The sequence below is a fragment of the Chenopodium album genome, chromosome 21, assembly GCF_948465745.1.
Source record: "Chenopodium album chromosome 21, dcCheAlbu1.1, whole genome shotgun sequence".
Classification (NCBI taxonomy): domain Eukaryota; kingdom Viridiplantae; phylum Streptophyta; class Magnoliopsida; order Caryophyllales; family Amaranthaceae; genus Chenopodium; species Chenopodium album.
The window spans coordinates 5313790-5336654 of record NC_137854.1 but is presented as its reverse complement, the minus strand read 5'-3'; the positions used below and the strand labels follow the sequence as shown (position 1 = coordinate 5336654).

General features: G+C 35.1%; 2 protein-coding genes across 2 annotated transcripts; both read right to left on the bottom strand.

The window, feature by feature from the left end:
• Positions 1 to 1483: 1483 nt before the first annotated feature.
• LOC145602315 (uncharacterized) lies at positions 1484 to 3033 on the bottom strand. The gene is made up of 2 exons (XM_081658505.1): positions 2569 to 3033; positions 1484 to 2180 (listed from the first exon to the last, which is right to left on the bottom strand). Exons 1-2 carry the CDS (start codon positions 2796 to 2798, stop codon positions 2039 to 2041), a joined length of 372 nt encoding a protein of 123 aa, XP_081514631.1. The 5' UTR covers positions 2799 to 3033; the 3' UTR covers positions 1484 to 2038.
• A 1582-nt stretch (positions 3034 to 4615) lies between these two features.
• LOC145602494 (callose synthase 5-like) lies at positions 4616 to 21389 on the bottom strand. Its single transcript, XM_081658689.1, has 39 exons — positions 21161 to 21389; positions 20966 to 21076; positions 19339 to 19467; positions 19108 to 19200; positions 18844 to 18935; positions 18623 to 18749; positions 18406 to 18543; positions 18250 to 18326; positions 18072 to 18150; positions 17875 to 18000; positions 17665 to 17779; positions 16556 to 16890; positions 15506 to 15558; positions 15345 to 15405; positions 15178 to 15259; positions 15047 to 15096; positions 14872 to 14958; positions 14408 to 14530; positions 14224 to 14315; positions 14045 to 14132; positions 13803 to 13963; positions 12887 to 13010; positions 12705 to 12799; positions 12484 to 12583; positions 12249 to 12400; positions 11876 to 11985; positions 11645 to 11770; positions 11387 to 11455; positions 10073 to 10262; positions 9878 to 9992; positions 9670 to 9789; positions 9474 to 9589; positions 9301 to 9384; positions 8782 to 8894; positions 8370 to 8599; positions 6527 to 7324; positions 6130 to 6180; positions 5842 to 6027; positions 4616 to 5372 (listed from the first exon to the last, which is right to left on the bottom strand). Exons 3-39 carry the CDS (start codon positions 19351 to 19353, stop codon positions 5142 to 5144), a joined length of 5004 nt encoding a protein of 1667 aa, XP_081514815.1. The 5' UTR covers positions 19354 to 19467; positions 20966 to 21076; positions 21161 to 21389; the 3' UTR covers positions 4616 to 5141.
• Positions 21390 to 22865: the final 1476 nt, after the last annotated feature.

The following is a 22865-nucleotide window of genomic DNA, read 5'->3' as shown; positions in this document are numbered from 1 at the left end:
GCCAAAAGTAGTAAGACAGTAAGAAGGAAAAGGCAAGTGAATACAATGAGAGAGCTAATATGATAAGAAATTCAGCAAAACAAGGGCAAAAATGACACAGCAAACCTTTTAACTCAAGACAGTAAGTCAGTGAGTTGGATGAAATAGGCATATACTTAGATTCTTGTACCAACTACCATGACTCTGCTTAAAGTCACTTGCAGGAACATTGCGTCAGGGTTGAAGCTCCAATGAGAGTACATGTTCAATATTCTCGCGAATGCATAGACGAAATTCACGAGCAAAGTTAGTACCACTTGCCACAGCAATTAACACAAGCAACAGAAGCAATGCAAACTACCAAGGAGTTTCAAACTCCCAGCAGTGTTTCAACAGCACAAGGATTGCTGATTGCCTGATTCTATCGAATGCAAATTGCACATAGAAGGATATAAGATTATTGCTATGGAGTTGAAGCTAGTCAAAGGGCCACTACATGCTACCAAAACATAGAACACACACTGGCAGTCTGAGGCTAACAGCAAAAGTTTATCAGATGAAAAGATGTGACCACTGCATGCCACAAAAACATAGAACACACGCTCTGGCAGTCTGAGGCTAACAGAAAAAGTAAATCAGATGAAAAGATGTGATTGATCTCAGATAAACAGAACACTGTTCAGGTGATGTAATCTGTTGCTACTTCCAATCCGGTTCGGTCCTCTTATGGACAGGTGAACAGTCCAGAGAGAAGGACACATGACTTCAGAGTTCAGACAGGATTTTGAAAGCCTTCTTCCATAGACGGATACTGAACCTTTTTGGTGCATAAGAGTGAAGAACACTGAGGATAGAGGACTATAGCTGAGAAATAATCTCACTTAGTTTTCCACTCTTCCTTTGGCATAGTATCAGGGACAAAAAAAGCAGCACCATAAAAACAAAGAGATTGTGGCACCATAAAAACAAAGAGATTATGGTTTAAATGGGGTTCAAAACAACTAACATGATTGTTCACAAAAAGGCAAGCATACACCGTGCCAACCAACTTCATAAATGTATCAACAAGGTATCAAGAGCTCAATTCATGAAAAATAGGAGGATGGAAATAAACGGTCCTACTACATATTAAAGTGAGACGCAATGACAGCGACATATTCTTTAATTCTTCAAGTTTCTAAGGGTGAAGAGTAATTCTGGCTCATCTAAGAAGCCCACTGCAGAAGCAAAAGTAAACTAATAACTAAGAGCTTCCACTTAACAAAAGAGTCAGCCATCAACTTTATCAGAAGGCATAAAGTAAAACCAAAACTGAAGATGGCAACAACCGCACCATCTAAGGTTAACATCTGTATGTGTGACTCTGCTTGATCTCTCAAGATAACATAGAGCACGAGCACAGCAATCAATCTTCAAATAATATCATTCAATGATGCCAATCCAGATCCTCACAACTATAGAATCAGACCATATATACCAAGTTGGCAATAATCAATGGCTGGAGTAAAGATAACAAAACAATTTCCTCATATATTATCACCACAGTATGTAACTAGAATACTTATCAGCTGATCAGATAAGAATATATTCACCACTTACAGAGTGCATTTATGCAGAGAAAGCAATAGGTAACAAACCCAGGATATAAAAAACAAATTTCTTTCATTTACAAATTTGAATTTACATTTGACATTGGGTATGCAGAGAATAAGCATACAGTATAGCAGTAAAAAATAGAAATTCTAAACTAAAAATATCAAATAATCGATAAATATCAACCAACTCACAAACCCCATTTGAGGAATGAGAGCACATTGCACTACTCTCCTGGACCTAAAAGGTCCCCATAGCTCCAAAAATGATGTACATCCAAAAAATTTAAGACTCCTTGTGCATCCAATATATAATGACCTCTAAAGATATGCAGAAACCGTCGATCAAAGGGGCAATTGAAACCACTCTTAAACAAGAAACATAGGACCTAACAACACCCCAAGAGATGATGAGTCCTTTCCACAGTAACCACAGCCCAACTTTCTCCATCCATACAAAAAACATCCTAGATTATGGTCTTCCTTTCACTCAGGCAATCGGAACGGTCTAACCAAACAAACCAATACTCTAGCATATTAGGCCATATCATACTAATGCCATGCACATCTTCATCAAGCCTCAACACAAAAACCCATTTCTGTATCATCCTGAACATGAATTAACCAATCAATCAACCATCAAAAGGGTATAATCATACCTCGGCGCCTTGATACAATCAAACCACTTTCTAATTTACACCAAGAATTAACCTAATCAATCACCAATCATTGACAATTGAGCCTCAACACAATAACCTCATTCAATATGATGATGTATAACTAACCAACCAATCTATCAATAAATCATAGAATATGGGTATTGCACTCTTTAGAATAAAAATCATTATTCTCAATCAAAGACTTTAAATAATCATAACTAACATTAGAGTCATTTGGATCAATTCCTTCAAAATCTATGTCCATATTTTGAGGGTTTGACATACATAAACAGCAAGAATAATTGGAACTAAAATTATTATTAGAAGCAGAAGAGGACCTTTCATTTAATTTCTTGTATAATTTATCAACTTTGTTGAAAGGAGAAAGGACAACCTTCTTTGCACTTTTGCAACCGCACCCACCAAATTTCAACCTCTTCTTTCTCTTTTGCTTATTATTATTATCATTAATAACAATCTCTTTCTCTCTCCTATTAGTACTGTCTTCACCATTGTCGTCTTCTTCATTAATTTCATCAGCATTTGCTGCCTCAAATCTCCGAGACATGAATAACCCACCAAAAAAGACAGGATTTTTTTCACAAATTTGGGAGCAATTGTTGTAAATTAAACATGGGATTTAAATTATGGGTATTTAATGAGGATTAAACAGGGGAAATTGGGATAAAATTTCAAAAGGTTGAGGATAGAGAATTTGAATTTATGTTGGGGTGAAGTGAGAGTTTGAGAAAAGTGAGGAAAACTAACAGGAAGAAAGTATGATGATTAGAATTAGGAGGAGATTATAGAATTGAGAAAAAAAAAAAAAAAAAAAAAATTGGGAGAAAAAGGTCAAAAATGAATGAATGTATGGTATAGGAGGAGTGGTGGAATGTAGGACCGTTTTTTCGTTCGTAACTCGTCATCGGTTGCCAGACTGACAGTTGCTTTTTCTCTCTCCCACACGTCATTCTTTATTATTTAATTTTTTTTAATCTTTTTTGTGGTGCAAGATTTTATTTATTTTTTTTTTTTTTTGACGAGATGGTGCAAGATTTTATGTTTGCGAATCATTTGATTTTATAATGCCAAATTTTTACTTATTTGATTGGGCAAGATTAATACCTAGTATAGATGATCTGTGTCCAAAAAAAAAAAAAAAAAAAAAAAAAACTCTTTCTATACCAAACTAATAGACATAATTAAATTTTATATACATGTCAATATAGTATGGAGTATGTATATTATGAAACTTTATTTTGCATCAATATTTATTGAATGACATATTTTATGATAAATTTGTTTTTAACATGTTATAAAATATATATGGGCAAAAAAAGCTTTATAAAAACTGAAAAAAGTTAAATGTGTCAATTCTTATGGTTTATACTATTATTATTATTATTATTATTATTATTATTATTATTTTATCTTGTAGTATGGAGTATAAAATGATCGGTGGGTATTACTTTACATTCTTAAAGCACACATCGCGTGCATATAGATGTTAACTGAAGCGACTATAAAATTTTGAATAATTCATATCATATGAATATCACCTTTGATATGTTACATATTTTGTATTTCTATTGCAAAAAAGTATGAAGAGTATTAAAGTATTTTTCGACGGGAACAACTTTAATAAGAATTCAGCTCATATATCTCAACATATATCTCGAATCTAAATATTAATTAAAAATTAAATAGTGTAACAAGTCAATATATAATAATAAATATTTATCAATTCATTGTTTCACGGCTTTCACACTTGAGAAAAAGATAATGGCAAAATATGTCGACATGGATGGGATGAAATCAATTGATTTAGCATTTTAGCATAAAAGTTTAAGAATATCCCAACATTCTTTGACATTTGTTTGGTTGTTAAGATTATTGCTCCAACCAATCTGGGCGCAAAACTCAACCACAACTCAAATCCGCAACTACTAACAACAAGCCTCGATACTTTTTTAGGGTAGGAAATATGACTACCATGATTCTAATGTTAGCCACCTAGGCTCGTATATTTGTTTTTTTCTAAGAAAACTAACAATTATACATTTATCTTAATTTTAAATTCAAAACAGATCACCTAGCAATCATGATGCAGGTTGTAATTATATATTTTGTAAATTTTATAAGACCACACTTTCATTATCATTATAAATATTATTATTACATTATAATAAATATATAAATTAATAAATAAATTAATAAAAAGAAGAAGAAAGAACAAGCTGTTGTCAATCTTAGTCATACAATAAAAATTGATAAAAGGATCATTGTACTATTTAGAACTTTAGAGAAGAAACAAAATGGAGGAATAAGCAGAGAAATTTCAACCCAACAATTCCCACAGAATGAGACAGAGAATGGCATATGAGATACTGCTTGAACCCTTGCATATTACTTCACAAAGAATCAATTATTCTAATTAAAAAAAATACACTACCTTTACATGTTTTGACATCAGTTATACAGTACAATCTGCGACGATTATGAAGCCTGCTACAATCTGTTTACCTGTGCATTGTCTTTCCCCGACAAGGGAAAGGCTAAAAGTATAATGAACTCTTAATCTAAATTCAATCTCATATATACAGGGGCAAAAAGAAAAGAGCATATTACATGTATGATGGACAAAATCCATAACACATTGAAGATGGTAATAAGCTCATTAAGCAAGCTTTTGGGAAAAAAGTAATTCCGGCTGGAGACTATCCGAATGTGGAGCCTCTGGCCGAGATCTAGACACCGACAAGTACATTGTGAAGTGCACATAACATTGGCATCCCCAGTGAGCAATATATTTCAAAAACATGATCAAAGTCAGAAATTCACTTTCTGCTGGAAGAACCCCTCTGTCATTTACAAGAACAGAATACTGCTTCACACATGAGTAAATGAGAATTTACTTCTGCTTCTTCCCACCAGCCAAAATACGTTGAATTTGCAGTCCTCGACTGAAAGCTTGGTTGAACAGTAACCTGGTCTGGAACTCAGAGATGAACGGGAACCAAGCTAACATTGCTACGGGGGTGAAAATTAGAATCCCCATGATGTACTCATAGCCTCTCGCCAATGCTATAACTGAACTCCACATTCCCATGGCTTTCACCACCGGCCTACATGCTATTGCTATCTGTTCATACAGATTAGGTAGTTTTTAATACCAGTAATCAGTATTGTCACCAGTAACAGGATAAACTGATACTCTGTACGAGAATGAAACATAAAAGGACAAACTGACAAACACATTACAAAACAATGTGAAAAGTATGCCCAACGGTAACAGGGGAAGTTCAAAAGCTGGACTTAATTGCAAAATCATATTTCAGATATCATAATGTGATTGATGACTTTGATTGTTACAACAATAAGAGTTTAAAACAAGGATCACTTGGAGAAGGATTTTTTTTTTTTTTCTTTTTTTTTTTTGGTTGAAAGTATTGCATATGATGCTAAGGTGTAATGTAAGATCAGGTGAACAGTAAAGCTACGAATGACTAGAACAACCTTTCCAGTAAGGATATACTTCCGGATTTAGATGCATAAAAAAGAAAGAAAGAAATGAATGGCAGATTAATAGAAAGTAGAGAAAAAGATCTTACTGATAAAAGAGCCCATCCAGTGGGCATGAAGGCCAGCAAGCTAACAAATATGTCTCCAACTGTCAGATTTAAGAATAAAAAGAAGACAACCAGAGCGACTATAAAGCCAATGAAAAGGAAAAGTTTCAGTAATCTGAACATCAGCTGGTAATCTGCACTGAACTTCTTTTTACCCATGGATACAATCTGCAGTCACAACACATAGATAAGTACTACGTATTAAGTATTTCATATGTACACTTTCATAACAAATATAGGCATCAGCATTCAGATTATAAAGTTACTTACCTTTAGAATAATAACCACAGCAACAATGACAAGCCAAGACAGGCCATAAACCTAAAATAAACAAAAAGAGAGTCATATTAAAAACTTGCTGGGAAAACGAGTTACTTACCAGGAAGTGCACTTCCTGAGTTTTTGTCATTCAAACATCTCTCACAATTTTCCAAACATGCTATACCTTGGCAGAGTCTAACTTGATTTAAGAGCAGTATGCACAGTTACTCAAAATCCCACAACATTAAAAAGCCTAATTAATGAAAAGTTTCAAACAATATTTTTAAAAAGGGGAGGAGGGGGGTTGAAAGGTACTAATCAAATATTGCTTATCACAACACAATGAAAGCAGAGGTCAGTGTTTGGGAAAGGAAAGCTTGAACCACAATAGATATCTCAGACTCACCATGATGCTTGTGTCTTCATTGGCTACATGTAAATGATACACTACTCCGTACTGATACAAAAAGAACCGGAGAGAAAGAACAATCTCCCAGAAACGTCCTGTAAATCCTGTAGATAGCAAGTGCTCCTGCTCTTCAGCCCACCATGACTCCCAACTTTTGTTTGCCGGTACACCAATACCACCATGGCTACTTATCCATTTCGTCCAGTCATCCCAGTCATCCACAATCTTCTGCCACTCAAATCCTGATGGGTTGAAAATAAAGGGAGCAAACAACCAAGATATAACCAAAAACCACATGGACCCAGTCACCAGAATAAAGGCTGTGGAACCAGATACCGCAGATCCGTATAAATGATATGCTATGAGCAATATCATAAGCTCTAGCCCTTTTGTGAAATGGCTTCTTGAATACATGCGATAATTTTCAGCAAATCTCTCATGACGGACAACAAATCCACGTCCTGTGGCTCTGTACTTGGCTCCGCCGTGCAAGATGGTACGCCCATAATAGTGAACTTTTGTCCCAAGGGAGAATGTGAAGAAAACTGCCGCTAGCTGCAACTGCATAATGATCATCTCACCCAACGCAGTTCTAAATCCTCTCTCCAGTCCAATCTCCATGATCATGGGCAAAGCCATTAGAAGTCCCAGTTGGACCACAGACTCCGAAGCCATGGCTGCCTTCAAGGCATTTTCTCCCTTGGCCCTAGCAAACTTAATAATGGACTGCTCCAAACCACTCAAAGATAGATAAAGTCTTCCATATAGATAAGCATACGCTGTAAGGACAACCAACTGCATATCCACAAACATGGATTAATAAATATTAGCAACATTCATAATATGTAAATGGAGGGAAAGAGGAAAGGAGGGGAGGGAAAAAGTGTAATTCTGCCCTTCCAAATCTTTCCAGTCATGGAAGAATTTGGTCGATTAAAAAGGGAAGGAAGATGAAGCCCTCCAAATCCTTTCCTTCCCTTTCCTAATTCCAAATCCAAATAAAAAAGCACATATCCCTCATTCTTCCTCACCTCTCCCTTCCCAACATATTCTCTCATCCAAAGAAATACAACAGCAGTTCATTCTCGCTAAAAAACTACAGTAACACCCAGCGTATTAGGGGGAAGGGGGAAACCCAAGAAAATTACACCTTTGCTGCAAAAGAATGAGGAATTATAGGTTAAATTACAAACATCACATCAAGGGCCAGAAACAGACAACTATCATCAGCTCTTACAGTGAATCATGACAAAAAGAAAATGGGAACGGTACTGTAACTTGACGTGATCACTATTCTCAAACATGTAGTAGTAAATTAATGAATTTCAACCTTTTTGATTTTCTTCTATTCTAATCATTAGATTATAGTTTGAGCACCCCCCCCCCCTACCTTTTCCCAAAAAAAAAGAAAACACATTAGCCAAACAATTCTTTTGCTACAAAAATCACTGATTACTGTTTCTAGATGAAACAAATTACATAGGATCAGCTTATTTCAGTTAGATAGGCATACAAATCAACATTTCTTGAGGTTTACAAAATCAAAAATACCGATATTGGCATATTTCACATGATTGATTTACTGGTATAAGATATTTGCAGTTAAAATTACTCAGTACTGCTCTAAAGTTTTTTATGTTTCTTTTTTTGCCCAATGTGGCAGCTTAAATTTTGTCTTTATGAGAATCAAGTGACATTTCAATAATTTTCTGCATGCTCTCCATATACATGTGATCAACGGTTGGTTGAGATTTTATATCATAATACAATAGTTGATCAAACAACCAAAAAAATGTTAGCCAGTATTCCAGTAGCTCAGCTTCTATGAATAAGTGCTTACCATGGAACTAACATAGAATCCAACTGTTGTGAAATAGCACGAAAGCATGCGGAAGAAGTCGAAACGATGGCCTAATCGATACACATCCCGACTGAGTGTTTGCTCCCCATTACCACAGGCTACTTTTGCTTCAAAAAGTGAGATTTGGTTGAGACCAACATCACGTCCCTTGCCTACTTGAATATACTCATGATGAGTAACATTTCCACGCCTTAATGTTGAGTTAAATCCTACATGATGAGATGCATATGAGCCAAAAGGTGTTGAATCAAATTAGAAAAGGTTGCTTATAGATTTGACAACTACCTTGAGAAAGGAACACACAAAACACATGATTTTTAGAACAAAAGCAAACAAGATTACAAAGACGAGGTAGAAAGCAAAAGAAAGTGGGAAGAGCAAAAGACCTTACCAGCAAAGATGTCCTCACTTAAATTGATTCCACGAGAAGCTTTGCTTATTCCACCTCGGGTAATGTGGAAGATCCTATCAAAGACATCTGGGTGGCCATAGTGAAAGCGAACCCTGGAAATATCAAGGAAGTTGGAGTAATTGGTGTAAGAAAAAATGTTAAGGAAAGAAAGAGTGGTACAAGTATTAAAAAAATAAAAAAATAAAAAAAAATAAAAAAAAGATTCTTAGAGTAAAAAAGTCTTTTTTTGGCATAGAGCTTAAACGTGTCAAGTAGGAAATTGACTCTGACTTCATTACAATGGAAAAGAATTTCATACTCTTATCACTATTTCTGTATGATAACAGGTGTAACATGATAGGTTCAGACTTCATATAATTGTTTATTTGAATTTGTACACTAACATCATGAAGATCAAACACACAGGCACTTTATTATATTGTGTTTCTCCTGTAATTCCTTATTCATTTCATAAGATAAATCCTAATTATTCTTATGTCCTGGGACAGAGATGCATACTTCAATGGTCTTGCAAGAATTCTTTGTCCAATGGTAACAAAGCTCGTCTCCTGATTTGACATAAACCATGCCAAGGATGATACACTGCAAGGAAGCAAATATGACACCTCTGTCAAAATGTCAAAGAATGATTGCAGTGCAACAACTTTTGGTTGCCAGGATTACTCTCTTACCTTCCAGTGAAGATATGCTCACGAACACCTAGAATTGTAGGTGGACGCACTCCATGATCTTCATTAAATTCTTCTAGAAGGTTACGCATTTTCAGAGCTTCTTCCAAGTAATTATCCTATAATTAGAAAGATTGCATTTATTTATTTATCCATTTTTTTCATTCAAAACATGAAACAAAAATAAATTAGAGCTTGCCTGGTTCATATCTATGGCCTGAAGGGCTTCTCCTCTAGTGAAAACTATAGCATGGTTTTGGTTTTCAGGCTTCCCTTCCCCTATCTTTGCTGGGCCAGGCAACTTTATCCGGTATATTTCCTGTAAAAAAAATTTCAATCAGTGTCCATAGACCAGGTACCAAATACCCTTAGAACTCAAGATACTGATCTTCAAAAAAGGGGTATACCTGGTCAAGATTGTCAACAGCTTTGACCAGTACGGAGTAATAAACTTTTTGTGATTTTTGACCACCTTCTCTTTCTTCAACTTCATCCACATATGCTACACGCAGGGATGGATGACTGTAGAGTGACACAACACATTACACTGAGCTTACACTACACATACAAAATTAAGATCGAATCTTTGAATTTGAACTTACTTGGCCATCAAATTTAAAATGTCTGTTGCACGACGATCTCCACTCCGCTTCTGATTACCGTAATTCTGGCACGTAGCGACATATGTAAATTTCATATCTGCAAGAGCTTCTAATTGGGCATAAAGGGATCTCTGACTCCTCTTCTCCTCCTCCATTGGAACTGTAACGGCCTTATAGCCTTCCAAGATCTCTGTCCATTAAAACCAAAGGCTAAATCATAAAGATAGCTGATTTATTAATTAGCAAACTGGAATTGAAAAATAAAAAAATAAAAAATCAGGTCAAGTCTCCAAAAAATAAAGAGAGAAAAATTATTTGTTCTCCAATGCATGACATGTGTATTTAGAATCATAAAAGGTGTGTTACAATCTACACCAAACCTCATGAATTACCTTTATCCTGAACTTTAGTTTTCTAGAATCACCTGCTCTCTAATAAAAGATAAGTCTTTAGCAACATATTGGAAAGATAGCCTATATGTCTAGGAAAAGTAGGAATCGTGGTGTTTGGAATGCTGTTTCTCAATACATGAAATAAACAGTAGCTAACACACTAAGACAGGCAACTAACCTTCAAAATTCCCCTCTTTCCCTCCTCCCCACCCCCCAATCTCTCTTCCTTTGACAATGGAGTTCTGAGAAAACATCAGACAAACCCATCAACACGTTTGAAGATTTTGAGTACAAGAAAGAAATCTAAGATCAAACGAAATGAGACTACTAGCTCAAAGTCTTAGCTATATCGAACTGAGAGAAAACAACCAGCCTCCAGGAATACACGGTGGCTCATTAAGTCTTTCTCACGAAATGCAAGTTGAATGCCCCAAAGTATAAACAAGATTTTGTGCTCCATAATAAATTATTATATAATAATACACCAAAAACTTAAAGAAAATCCATTGAAACCTTGTTTAACGTCGTGATTTCTGGATATTACTTTCTTGTCCATAAATTTCATTGAGAATATCAAACAATAAATGGTTTAGTGAATTAAGGCAGAATTTTGTCAATATCTTAAGTTGACTTTCATTTAGAAAATCACGAATTACAGGGAACATTGAAAGAGGTTCAAAGGTGACGGACTCTGAAAAAATATGTAGACCTTCATTAGAAATCTCGTCTATCAATTTCCCAGTTATTATCTTTGATGTTCAAGGCCATTAAAAAAATAAAATGGTACGGAGTATTACATCATTTAAATTTTACTTTTGTAGAGAAAGATCCTAATTCTGATATATTCAGCTGTTATTACTACCAAAAACAGCATGCTCTCACGACTAAAATACTAGCAATAGAAAAATTAAAAGTATCTCACCCTCTTCATCAGCCATGTCGAGAAAAGCCTGAAGTTTTAATGCCCTTCGATAGTACATCATCCCTCGAACTGCATACAACAGATATTATTACAGCAGGTACATATTATACATATACAAACACACACACATACATATATAATATACATTTATAAAGAGAGATAGAGAGAGAGAGAGCGTGAAGATATTCAAAGTCAGAAGAAAAAATATCTGTATATTTATATGAAAAAAAATTAGTACAGACTAGTACCACATTATACCTGTTCTGCAGAGAGTCTGTCCTCTCAATGAAACCCAATAGCGAAGGTGTAAAATGTTCTCCTCATTTTCCCAAACCTCAGCCTCTTTCTTGCAATTAATTCTCTCCATAAAATTGTTCCATTCATCTAAATAAAAAGGTATAATTGCAAAATCAGATACCTTGGTCAACTGCCACAAGTAGAGAAGTAATCTATATATAAGCTTTTATTAACATTTGGTAGTATCAAAACCTGGAAATATCTTCTGCAAGTAGTATATAACAGATATACCATCTTCATTCTCCATTTCAAGGTCATTTCTAGAGTATACTGTCTCCTCACTGTAGTAAGGAGTAAGGACACTGCAAGTTTCAAGGGGAGGAAAACAGCAATAAGCGGTCAATTGAGAATGCATCACTTCACGGTTAACAGATGTTAATCATTTCTCTACCAAAAATTTGGATTCTTTAGTGGATAGTATGAAACCAGCCCAACTAACTTGCGAAACAGTATCTGATTGAGCTTAGATAAAGCAATCCTCTAAGTTAATGAGTATCTCAAGGTATGATTTTATCCCAAGACCTTTAATGTTATTCATAAATTTTATATAAAATAAAAGGCATACCTAAATGAAAGCATCTTCCTAACTTTAGGAGCTCGCGGCATATCCATGAACAGTGAGTTTGTGAAAAATGCAATCCTTCTTCGTGCTTCAAGGTTTGTTGGCACATCAGTGGCAGACTCCTTCACTGTCAAAAGTAGATACAGGCGTCGTATCTAGAAACAGAAATATCAACAGAGATGTCTTATGATTTTGTTGAAAATTTATGTTTGACGCATTTAAAAGCATCTTTTCATACCTGTTCTTCCCACTGTGGTGTAATTTTAGGTGGAAATACTACATTTTCAAAAAGACGATTTCCATCCTTGCCACTACTATTCCCAAGTTCGGCTAACTCACTGAAAGCACCATGATGCTTGATTAATTATAAGGCAAGAAGTTAACTTGATCTGGTGATCCAGACAAAAGAAAAATATGATTTAAAATAAAATACATGGAGACATAAAACAGATATACTACCGAATTTCATTCACCATCATGTCACGTGTAACAACTTCTAGCATGTCAAGCAGTAGCAATACCACACTGTCCCGTTTGGAAGAGTCTCCATCTCTCTTGAAATAGAACATAATGAGCTTCACTAGAAAAAATCTGATGGAATTTTATAAGTATGCCCAATAACAAAATATCTATTTACTAACCAGATATCCCACAAGTTCGACAAATTTCTTGCAGAGGGTGGGTAAAGCACTCATTCTGAAATTTGTAAGAAGTGTACCCCTCGACATGTTTGTCTCAACTTCTCTTATAATGACAGAAATCATCCTGTCAAACAGATCTTTTGTTAAGCATATACTGTATGCACATTCCACAATGACACTCTAGGTTGTTTCTTTGAAAACCACATTAGTAAGGATGCCATTATATCAGATCCATGTTATAGCAAAAGAACTAACAGCTGCAAAATAATTTAGTTAAAAATAAAACAGTGAAACTGAAATCTAAAACGAAGAACAAAGTCCTCAAGTTGACATTTCGAGAGAGAGAGAGAGAAGCTAGATGAACAGAAAAGACAAATGAGCAAACGGAAAAATGATTGATGATATCAACTTTTGGTCAACATGAAGCAGCAGTAAGAGTATAGGAAAGATTGTTGGCAATATTGATTCTAATATACTCTCCATTCCAAAGTAATCTAATACATTGTACTCCTTCAGTCCCAATCGAATGCTCCACTCAGGCTTTGGCAAACATCTCAAGAAAACTAGTAAGGATGCACGTTAACAAGTTAGATGAGAATATTAAAAAACTAAAAAATATAAAAAATAAAAAAATAAAAAAAACAAAAGAAATAAGAAGAGCATAGGGAGAGAAAGGAGTGTAGGAATTGATGTGATGGAAATGGAAGAGAATTGTGGCCCAAGTGCCCAACTCCACACATGAAAGTGGGATTTCTTTTCCCATTTTAGGGAACAAGAAATTTGATGTGGGACTTCCCTAAATGGCCAAGTGGAGCGTTAGATTGAGATAACAGAAGCTAGATAGAAAAATTAATGAATAGTCTGGCTTTGGAATTTACAAAAAATAACAAGACAACATAATGTATACAGCATTTACTTTTTCTCGGTTTCTCCAGCAACCAGAATGTTCAAAACTTGCTTAAAGGATTCATAGCATTCAATTACGGCACATTTCATGTATTCATCAGCAGATATTCGCTTCCAAAGGTCAGAGTCCTTCGGTCGAAACTGAATAGCCGTATCCAATGCTATGGGGATCTGCAAAACAAGAAAATTAATCAGTGTCAAAATAGATTTCAGTTTTTACAGAGAATATTTGATATTCCAAGCAACACTTACCTTGCTTGCAAGCAAAAAAGGTGGCCACTGAATTATTTTCAAACTAGGATCTGAAGAATAAGGCACGAGCAGCAGATCCATCTCCCTGAACAATGGTATGTCTAATTCAGTAACATGTCAATCATAGTGATGACTGATGAGGATATAATAAATGAGTAAAGGATCAGGAGCCTTTCCTGTCATTAATAAGGTCCTCTTCACGGAAAGAACACATAATTTCGTTCCAGAGCTGCGCAAACCTAGCTGCTTCACTTCTCTTGCTTGCATTAGCCTTTAGGAATAGAAGAAACAAAATGTTACGAAGGTCATTGAGCTTGATCCAAAACAATATTTGAAAGGTTAAACATAGAAAATGACAGCAACCTCAGCAAACCGCTTTGATAAGGTAAAGCCTCGTTTGCGTGACTTTTCTGAAGGCACCAGACAGTGATTGAAAGCACCAGGCAGTGCTTGAAATCTTGTCCTCAGCATGCCAAGAGTCCTTATCTGTTGGAACAATAACAATGGCATTTCTAAATGGAAAAGAACTTGTGCAAAAATCAGTATAACTTATTCTAGATAAATTAGCTATCAAATATCAAGGTATCTACATGGATTTGGATGTTTCAAGAAAGGGAGGGCATCAAATATATTAAAAATTCAAGGTTTATTCTTCAGATAATTTAATTAAGAACAAAGAGGGGTAATGAATAGGGAACAGTCACAAGGTACCTATGAAGAAAAATCTGTCGCAGATAATTAGACAATAACCCACCCCTTCCCCACCCCACCCCCTCTTAAAACAAAAAAAAGAAAAAGGTGATGTCCATGTTGATCACAAATATTACCTCTCCTAGACGGTCAAATGCTCCTATGAAACCACCATAAACTGTGGTATATATAGAGTACCAAATTTGAGTATCCATGAAATAAACCTGAATGTTTAGAGAATGGATAAGAAATCAGCAAAATAATATCAAAATTAAAAGATTTCTAGTAAGGGGCCAAGTGCTAAGTACACACCATGATAACTGGTGCCCAAAGTGAGGCAACTGCACCATAATTGTGTTTAGCTGTATAAATAAGAAAAGCATCAGCATATGATCACAAAAGTGCATTCCCAAAAAAATACACAAAAATGATGCATTGGATACCATGGGGAAAAAATTCATGCCACTGAAAATCAACTTTATTGATGTCCATTATGTCTTTGGTTGGCTTCACCAAGGGTCTTATCTGCAGAAAAGATTCAATAATAAGTGGAGTGGGAAATCCATTCCCTCCAACTTAGAAGAAGATGCATCACAAAACAAAAGCCTACCATGATGAAATAGCTGAATGCAATCTTTGTAGCCAGAAGTAGTAGCCAAAATATAGTATACCTGTCGCAAAATTTATTTTAATTGTACAGCAAGAAATAATAAATAAATAATAATTTAAGAAATATTGGAGCTCAAAGAGAGTTATTTATCTCACACTTACTTTATGAGAGAAAATTGGCTTTCATGCATTCCTCTGCCTACATAAATCCTAGGCTGCAAAAATGACCCCAAAAAAAAAAGATCAACATGACCACAGTTTCTTCAAGCACCTTGGGGGGGGGGGGGGGGGGGGGGTGGGGTGGGCATGACAGAAAAGCAGAACGTGCAATTCAATCCAATGCCATGGTATATATGGAAAAAACATAAGCGACAAATTATACATTCAGGTTGCTGACAAGTGATGACTTAATCTTTCCTTTTTGTATAGTTATCCCCTGTTTAAGGTAAAGATATGTGATCGAAAGTCCAAGAGAAAGTAACACCTACTATTAGCATTAATATTGGACTAGAATGTTGATATGCTCAAGTCTAGAATCACATAAGAAGACATACTATATGACAGATCAACAAATTAGATATGTTCACATCGTGAATCATGCACAGATCAGAAAACGACTTAAAATTAGCACATCTACCTCTTGTAAGTAGCAGACACTTGTGTCTGAAGATTTATATGAAAACACAAGTATCAGAACAGTAAAAAGGCTAGCTGTCTAAGGATAAGGCTAAAATTCGTTATCTCCTAGTACACAGGAGGTTACATAAGGAATAATGATTGCCAATTAGAGTTCATAAAGGTGTGTATCTTTTCTGGAAAGAAAAATAACTACTTGCACATTGAAGTGCAAACGCACCCAATCTAACACACCCACAACACATTATTTAAGCAAGACTGCAAAGCATCTATTTTGTATGTTCATGCCCTGACAGCAATCAGAAGAGACATAGGGTATCACCCAGATGGACCTAAATTACTCTCCACTCCTTCACAAAAGTGAGCTTACAACAAACAAGGGAAACCTCAGTAAAACAGCCCAATGAATAAAAAGGCTCAAGGCGCAATAAGGCGATGAAGGTCCTGCTGCGCCTAGGCACGCCTTGGGCGCGCTTCGGTGCGGCTTACTTCAAAGAGTTATCAATTGTACTGGGCTTAACATTTCCCGCCAAATAAAAAGTTCTAGCATTTTTATGAGGCAAAGCAATATAATACCTGTGACCACCACATCAGGAACCTTACGATAAGCCAATCAGAGTTTTCAATAAAACGTCGAAGCATTGGGAAAAGGAAGAGTGCTGCAGACAGTATGTTTGGTAGACAATAAAGTACCACCGCCATGATATACAGAGCAGGAACACCCTTCAGTTGCCCTAGAAATGACAGAACATCTCGAATTTGCTGTGATGCCACATTGAAGGAATGAACATAAAAGAGGGAAAGGGCTACAGCCCATGCAAGACTAACAATTATCTTCAAGACACTTCTTGTCACATCCATGAACATCCACCTACGCTTCATGGGGAGGTTGATAATAATATCCAGAACACCTAGAACAAAGGGCAGGGGAACCAGATCAAAAGAAACATTTTTTCTTATACAGTAATTATGGTGCAAAAAATTTCAGAACTATAAATTAAATAAAAAAAAATTAAGAAAACCGGGTGAGATATGATTTCTGTAGCATTGGGCCAGATGGCTAAATTAGATCAACTGAATTCAAAGATAATCTTGTTCATCATGAATAATGAAACCTCAAGAACCCTAAATTTTCAATCCACATAATTATACTTGGAAAAATTTGATGTAGGATATTGAACATTGGACAGATTAAGGGTTATCTTCAAGAAATAGGGAGAGGGAATGTTTTCTTCAAGCTATTAATTGTAATAAATAATACACTTTTTAGATTTGTTTAATATGCTTCAATCCAGCAAGCTATTTTCACGCATTTCAAAATAGAGAGCCATTTTAATACAGAAATGTGCAGAACAGCAAAATTAGGGAAAATTGTAGAAACTACTAATTTTAATTATATTTTTGACTTTGTATTTTGATACACCACACCACATATGCAAAAAAACCTCCCAGATGTGAAGATACGTTTAAGAAATATCTATATTAACCATTATTTCAGAATATCTATATACTAATTGACAGAAGAGACTTTATAATGAAAGGAAAAAATAATTATTCCAGGGGGTCTACATTACTATTCTCAATTATCAACCATATCCTTGAACACTCTACATATTACATATATAAATTGTTGAAATCCTATGAAAATATGCAATATATGTTTAGTCCATCTGAGAGAAACATACTCTGAAGCAAGCGAAGAAAAGCTGCAGTGATAAAAATACTTGAAACAGGATATAAGACGTCTTTCTTAAAAATAGATAATAGTGGGGCTTCACTCCAAGCGATGATCACCATTGCCTGCATCAGTTTTTAAATCTATTACTTACTAACTCTAAGTTTAGAAGCATTGTACAAAAATTTTGTAGATGACCAACTTTATTTCATAGAAGTACCTGTAGAGCCAGTATATAGAATGTCCACAAGCGATCAAAACTTCGAAAAATATGCCAGAATGTTCTAGTTTCTATGAAATTTGATTTTCCTGTGCCCTTAGAGCTGTCCTGGAAGACCTTTCTACCCTGAAGCATCAGACATGTGAAGCAGGTCAGCTTTGATCATGAGTCAATGTATTAGTGTCTTTACAGGTTACCTTTACAGTTTCACGAGTTGATTTAAAAAATTCTCCATCATCACGCATTGGCCAACCTAATGAGAAACAATCTGATGACCTGGATTATAGAGATGAAAAATTCATGTAAAAAAATGTGAGCATTAAGAATGGTCAGAAATATTTGCTAACCATGATTGAGCTGAATTATGTTACTGACCAGAAATACTCGTTCAAGTCATCATAGTTGCACCAAGCAGAGTAAGGTGCCTTCCCATTTTTGCTCTTCTGGGCTTCCTGGGATAGCATCACAAACACTTGAATACAGAAACAAAGTAACAGCAGGTGAATGATTGTACATAAAGAAGATAATTACTTTTTCAATTACACGATACAGGGGTGTAATAACTTTCCGAAGGAACGACTCATCATCCCCACCATAAGAGGGCTTTATGTTCTCTCCCGTCACAATGCTGACATTTCCAGCCAGCAATCCATGGAGTTCATAAGCCATCTGAACATCATCACTTGTTAATCTACTTCTACATTCATTATTCATAAGATGGTGAAAATTGATGGGAAACAGTCCTTACATTATGAAAAATATAGCATAGGCATTCTGGCATGAAGCGCACATTTGCTGCTTCACCCCATATAAGAAGATATAAGCCCATATAAAGAATTTTCCTCTGCTGAACTTCATGTGGACCTTGAGGAAGCCTATAGTTACAGAATATAAACTAAAAGAATCAGCTATTTTCACGGCTAGGAGCACATAACAGAAAGCACATAGTAGGGGAATTCAAATGCCAACCTTAAACTGTACTTTCGACCCATAAATTTGCACCATGTTTTGTAGTTTTTGAAGAGCTTGTTCATCACAGCATCCACAGCTCGATCATCAAGCTACAAAAACAGTAAAATCGCAAAGTACTGTAATGTGAGTTACACTGAAGATATTACATTCAATACATTATGGTGCAACCATACAGCAATAGCATCAACAATGCAGGCAAAAAAAGCAAGATGAAAAAGATAATGAAAAATAGAAGGACAAATAACTAAATAAGATTCCAACCTTGTTCATAGGCTCGGGCTTTGGATTTAGTCTTATATGAACATTTGCTAGTAGTATTATCAAATTCTCTCGCTGATTTCGAACATTGTCTTTCTGCACAAAACAAAAAGACCAATTTCCAGAATCACTTTGTCACTGTGTTACATTTCCAAGTTCACAACTTATTCATCACTGTTAAAGAAAAAGATGATGGGAGAAGAAACACCCAATGTACACAATAAGACAATGTACCTGAAATCCAAACATAGCCTTCAGCCAATCAAAAAGATCCAAATCATTGGTTCTCTGCCGGTGCTGCTCACTTGCAGGTGGCCAAGTTAAGCCACGAATGTTCCACAATGCAGAGATGGCAGCCTTAACCTAGTAAAGGGAGAGCAATAGGATCAAACATCAGATTGAACTCCCAAAAGAGTAACTGACTGCCTGGTTTGTATTTATATAACAGTGGGAAATTAGATTGTGAGATATAAAATTCAACTTATGCTTCCAATCTTCCATTGACTAATCAAGATGAGCGTGTATAGAGAAATGATAGAACATTTTCATGGTCTGGAACAAACTGGATGATAAAGAAAATATACTAGAAAATGGTGGAACCCCTCGCGAAAATACAAGAAAATGGTAAAAACAAGCTGTCCAGAGATACTGCATTGCATTCATTTCCTTGAATCCATAATTCTCTGTTCATATTTGGAGAGGGTGGGGGTGTGAGGTGGATGGTTTGATCATGCATATCATAATCTGGAAACTGTCGAAAACGAAGCTATATTTTGATTTTAAAGAAGATTATCTGCTAGGTATTGCATTAACAGTCTACTAAAACAGGTAGCTTAATATGTACAAAGTACCATTTACTCATTTGTTTGAGCTTTATCATGACATGGAAGAAAGTAATTGATCCATTAACAATTGGACATGTTATTCATGCAGTGTACACCTACATGCCAGAAATGAAGTATACTCCTACAGGACATTATCATCTCTAAATATAGAAACGACGGTAGAAAACACATCTCAGCAAACATATCTTTATGTAGTGGATGGCTCGTAAAAATAGGTATAAAACTTAGAAGATGCTTTACAGATATTTATCCCCCAAAAGTAATGCATGATCTGTAACTTATTTGCAAAGCAGGAGCAAAATCTCTAATCAGTTGTGTTTTACTGCTTTTACCTTGCACCCTCTTGCTACTTGTATATAAATCCAAAGGTGAGATATACGATCATATACTTCAAAACCATAAACAAATCTTAATAGGCAGCCGCAACAACCATCATCACAACTGGATGATATAATGATAAAAGGGGCTGAGTTGAGAATACAAACTACAAAGTAGTTACATCTTCTTAAACCTGAAGTTCACTCTTTGATAGGTTGAATAACAACCTATAAATACTCATTTAAACTTTGTGATTTGAGAGAATATATTCCTGTAAAATTCTCTCATTAGTTCACATAAATTTCTAGGATCTTTGTATTCAATTACACTCCGTATAGTGATGAACATCAGAACATGATAAAGCTTACATACTTCTCCACTCAAGGGACAGCAAACTCCACCCAACTCCAACTCCAACCCCAACCCCAACCCCACCCCCCACGAAATTAAAATATGGTAATTAGTTGTCATCTGTCAATATAATTGTATGTAAAACAAATTGTGGCCCATTGAAGATAGTCCTCCAATTCTAACAATCAGCTCTTATCCTTTGGTCTCAAAGGGCTCCTTAAATTTCAGGGTGAATGTCACAAAGTGAATTTACAACATTGGTGAATGGTGATTGTCTAAGTAACAACATGGAATCTCTAAATCTGTAAATGAAAAATGGAGCATTATAGTAATTGACAATTATGTACCTCTTCAAGCTGAATGATGGACTGCGATGCCCCAGCAGCATCCAGCGGAAGTATATTATAGGGGGAGTATTTGTTTTGATTCTCTTCAACATCTCTCGCGGCTGCAATAATCTAAAGACACCACAAAACACATTGCATTTAGTGGCAATTCACCAAATAGAAAGTGAGCAAAACAAAAAAGTTCAAGAAATTAACCTCAGGAGCAACTTCTTCGCCTTTCTCAGTTTTGGTGACGGCGCAGAGAACTTCAAAAAGGACTCCAGCAGTTTGGTAAGCCTTTCCAAGCTGAGCTCTATCTGCCTGCTCCCCTTGGTCAAGAGCTCGAATATACTGGGAGTAGTATTGCTGGTAATAACTCTCAATTTCGCGGGCATCGGTCTTTTTGACACGACGGGGAAGACTTGCATGATTTTCCTGATTGGAGAATTAATCAGAAGAATCGGAGATGTCACTTTCCTAAACACCCAGGATACTCATGAAGGAAGAGGGAAGCAGAAAACTCCATTGAAGGAATGAAAGGGGGCATTAACATTGCTAATTCGAGTTTCTGACATGTATATGAAAGAGGGCAACTTTACTCTCTATGTTTTTTTTTTTCTTTTTACTTGTTCTTGTACATAAATTTCTTGGATTGCCCTCCCCAGTCCCCACCAAACGTGAGGAAATTTCTAAATCTAAAGCGCGTTAGATTATATCTGCTCAATTAAAACTCTTTAAATAATCAAATAGGATTAGATTGGTAGAACGGCCCCCAAGCTAGTATGAGAAGTCGATAGTCATGGAATTCAAAGAGCACTCTATCATAATTTTTCATTATCCACCCACTGGAAAAAAATAGTTGATGTCATCATGTGTTGGTATTTTTAAACTTTAATTACAAGAATTCTACACTGCCTTCAAACTAGTAAGCAAAATCCCTATTTTTAAAGCCATTACATTAGTATATTCAGTTAATATTGACTTAGTAACAAATTTAGGCTTTTATATGTGTAAGTCAAGTGAATGATGCAATGACTAATGAACAGAAGAGGAACAAAATTACTTTTATAAAGCTCATACTTAGGCTAAATTTTATTCACTACAGTATATATTTACAAATATTTTTTTCAAGGAATAATTTCTTAGGTTAATTTAGTTCAACCTAAATTTAACCTTTTTTAATTTAAAAAAAAACAGAAATTTAATTTATTTTTGCTAATCATTATTAATTTTATTAAACTACATTATTTTTGCTAAACTTAAATAATTTTAATATATTACCTTATTAATATTATTAAGGAGAACAAAACATTACTATCATTAATATTAATTATTAGTATATTATGTTAATTTCATAAAACGACTGTCTTTCAAAAAATAAAAAAAAAATCAAACAATAACTTGGTTATAGTACATAACTACATATACAAAGTAATACAAATATAGTACTTTTTTGAGGGAATGTGTATTAATAATTTAATATCCAGTTAATGATGAGTGTGTCAAAAAAAACTAGTTAATGATGGAAATTTTATTTTTAAAATAAAAATTTATGTATTACGTCCTGATTTAAAATATGATACAAATTTTACACATTGTTTAACGTCATGATTTATGACTTTAGACTTAAAGTCTTAAACCATACCAATTATATATATTATGTCCGAGTACAAAACTAAAAAAAAAGGTTTACAAGCCATTTTCTACATCCTTTGAATCTAGCCATAAACCATACCAATAACTGATAACAGTGAATTAGAATACAATACAAAATTTTAGCTACATAATTTACTTTATAACCTTTTAAAACAATTTAATTTTTTTAGCCTACCCCCACGGCCCCACACTTAAAAATTGACTCTCCCCGTACTGCCCCTTCATCATCATTTACGTTAAATTCAAAAAATACAGAAAAGTGCGC

Coding starts and splice junctions, on each gene's coding strand:
- LOC145602315 (XM_081658505.1), bottom strand. CDS start 2,798: ATGTCTCGGAGATTTGAGGCAGCAAATGCTGATGAAATTAATGAAGAA. Junction 2,181..2,568: donor TACAAGAAATTAAATGAAAG/GTCCTCTTCTGC, acceptor ATTCATGTTCAG/GATGATACAGAAATGGGTTT.
- LOC145602494 (XM_081658689.1), bottom strand. Junction 15,260..15,344: donor CATTCAGCTATTTCATCATG/GTAGGCTTTTGT, acceptor TCTTTTCTGCAG/ATAAGACCCTTGGTGAAGCC. Junction 14,959..15,046: donor TTTGGGCACCAGTTATCATG/GTGTGTACTTAG, acceptor CTAAACATTCAG/GTTTATTTCATGGATACTCA.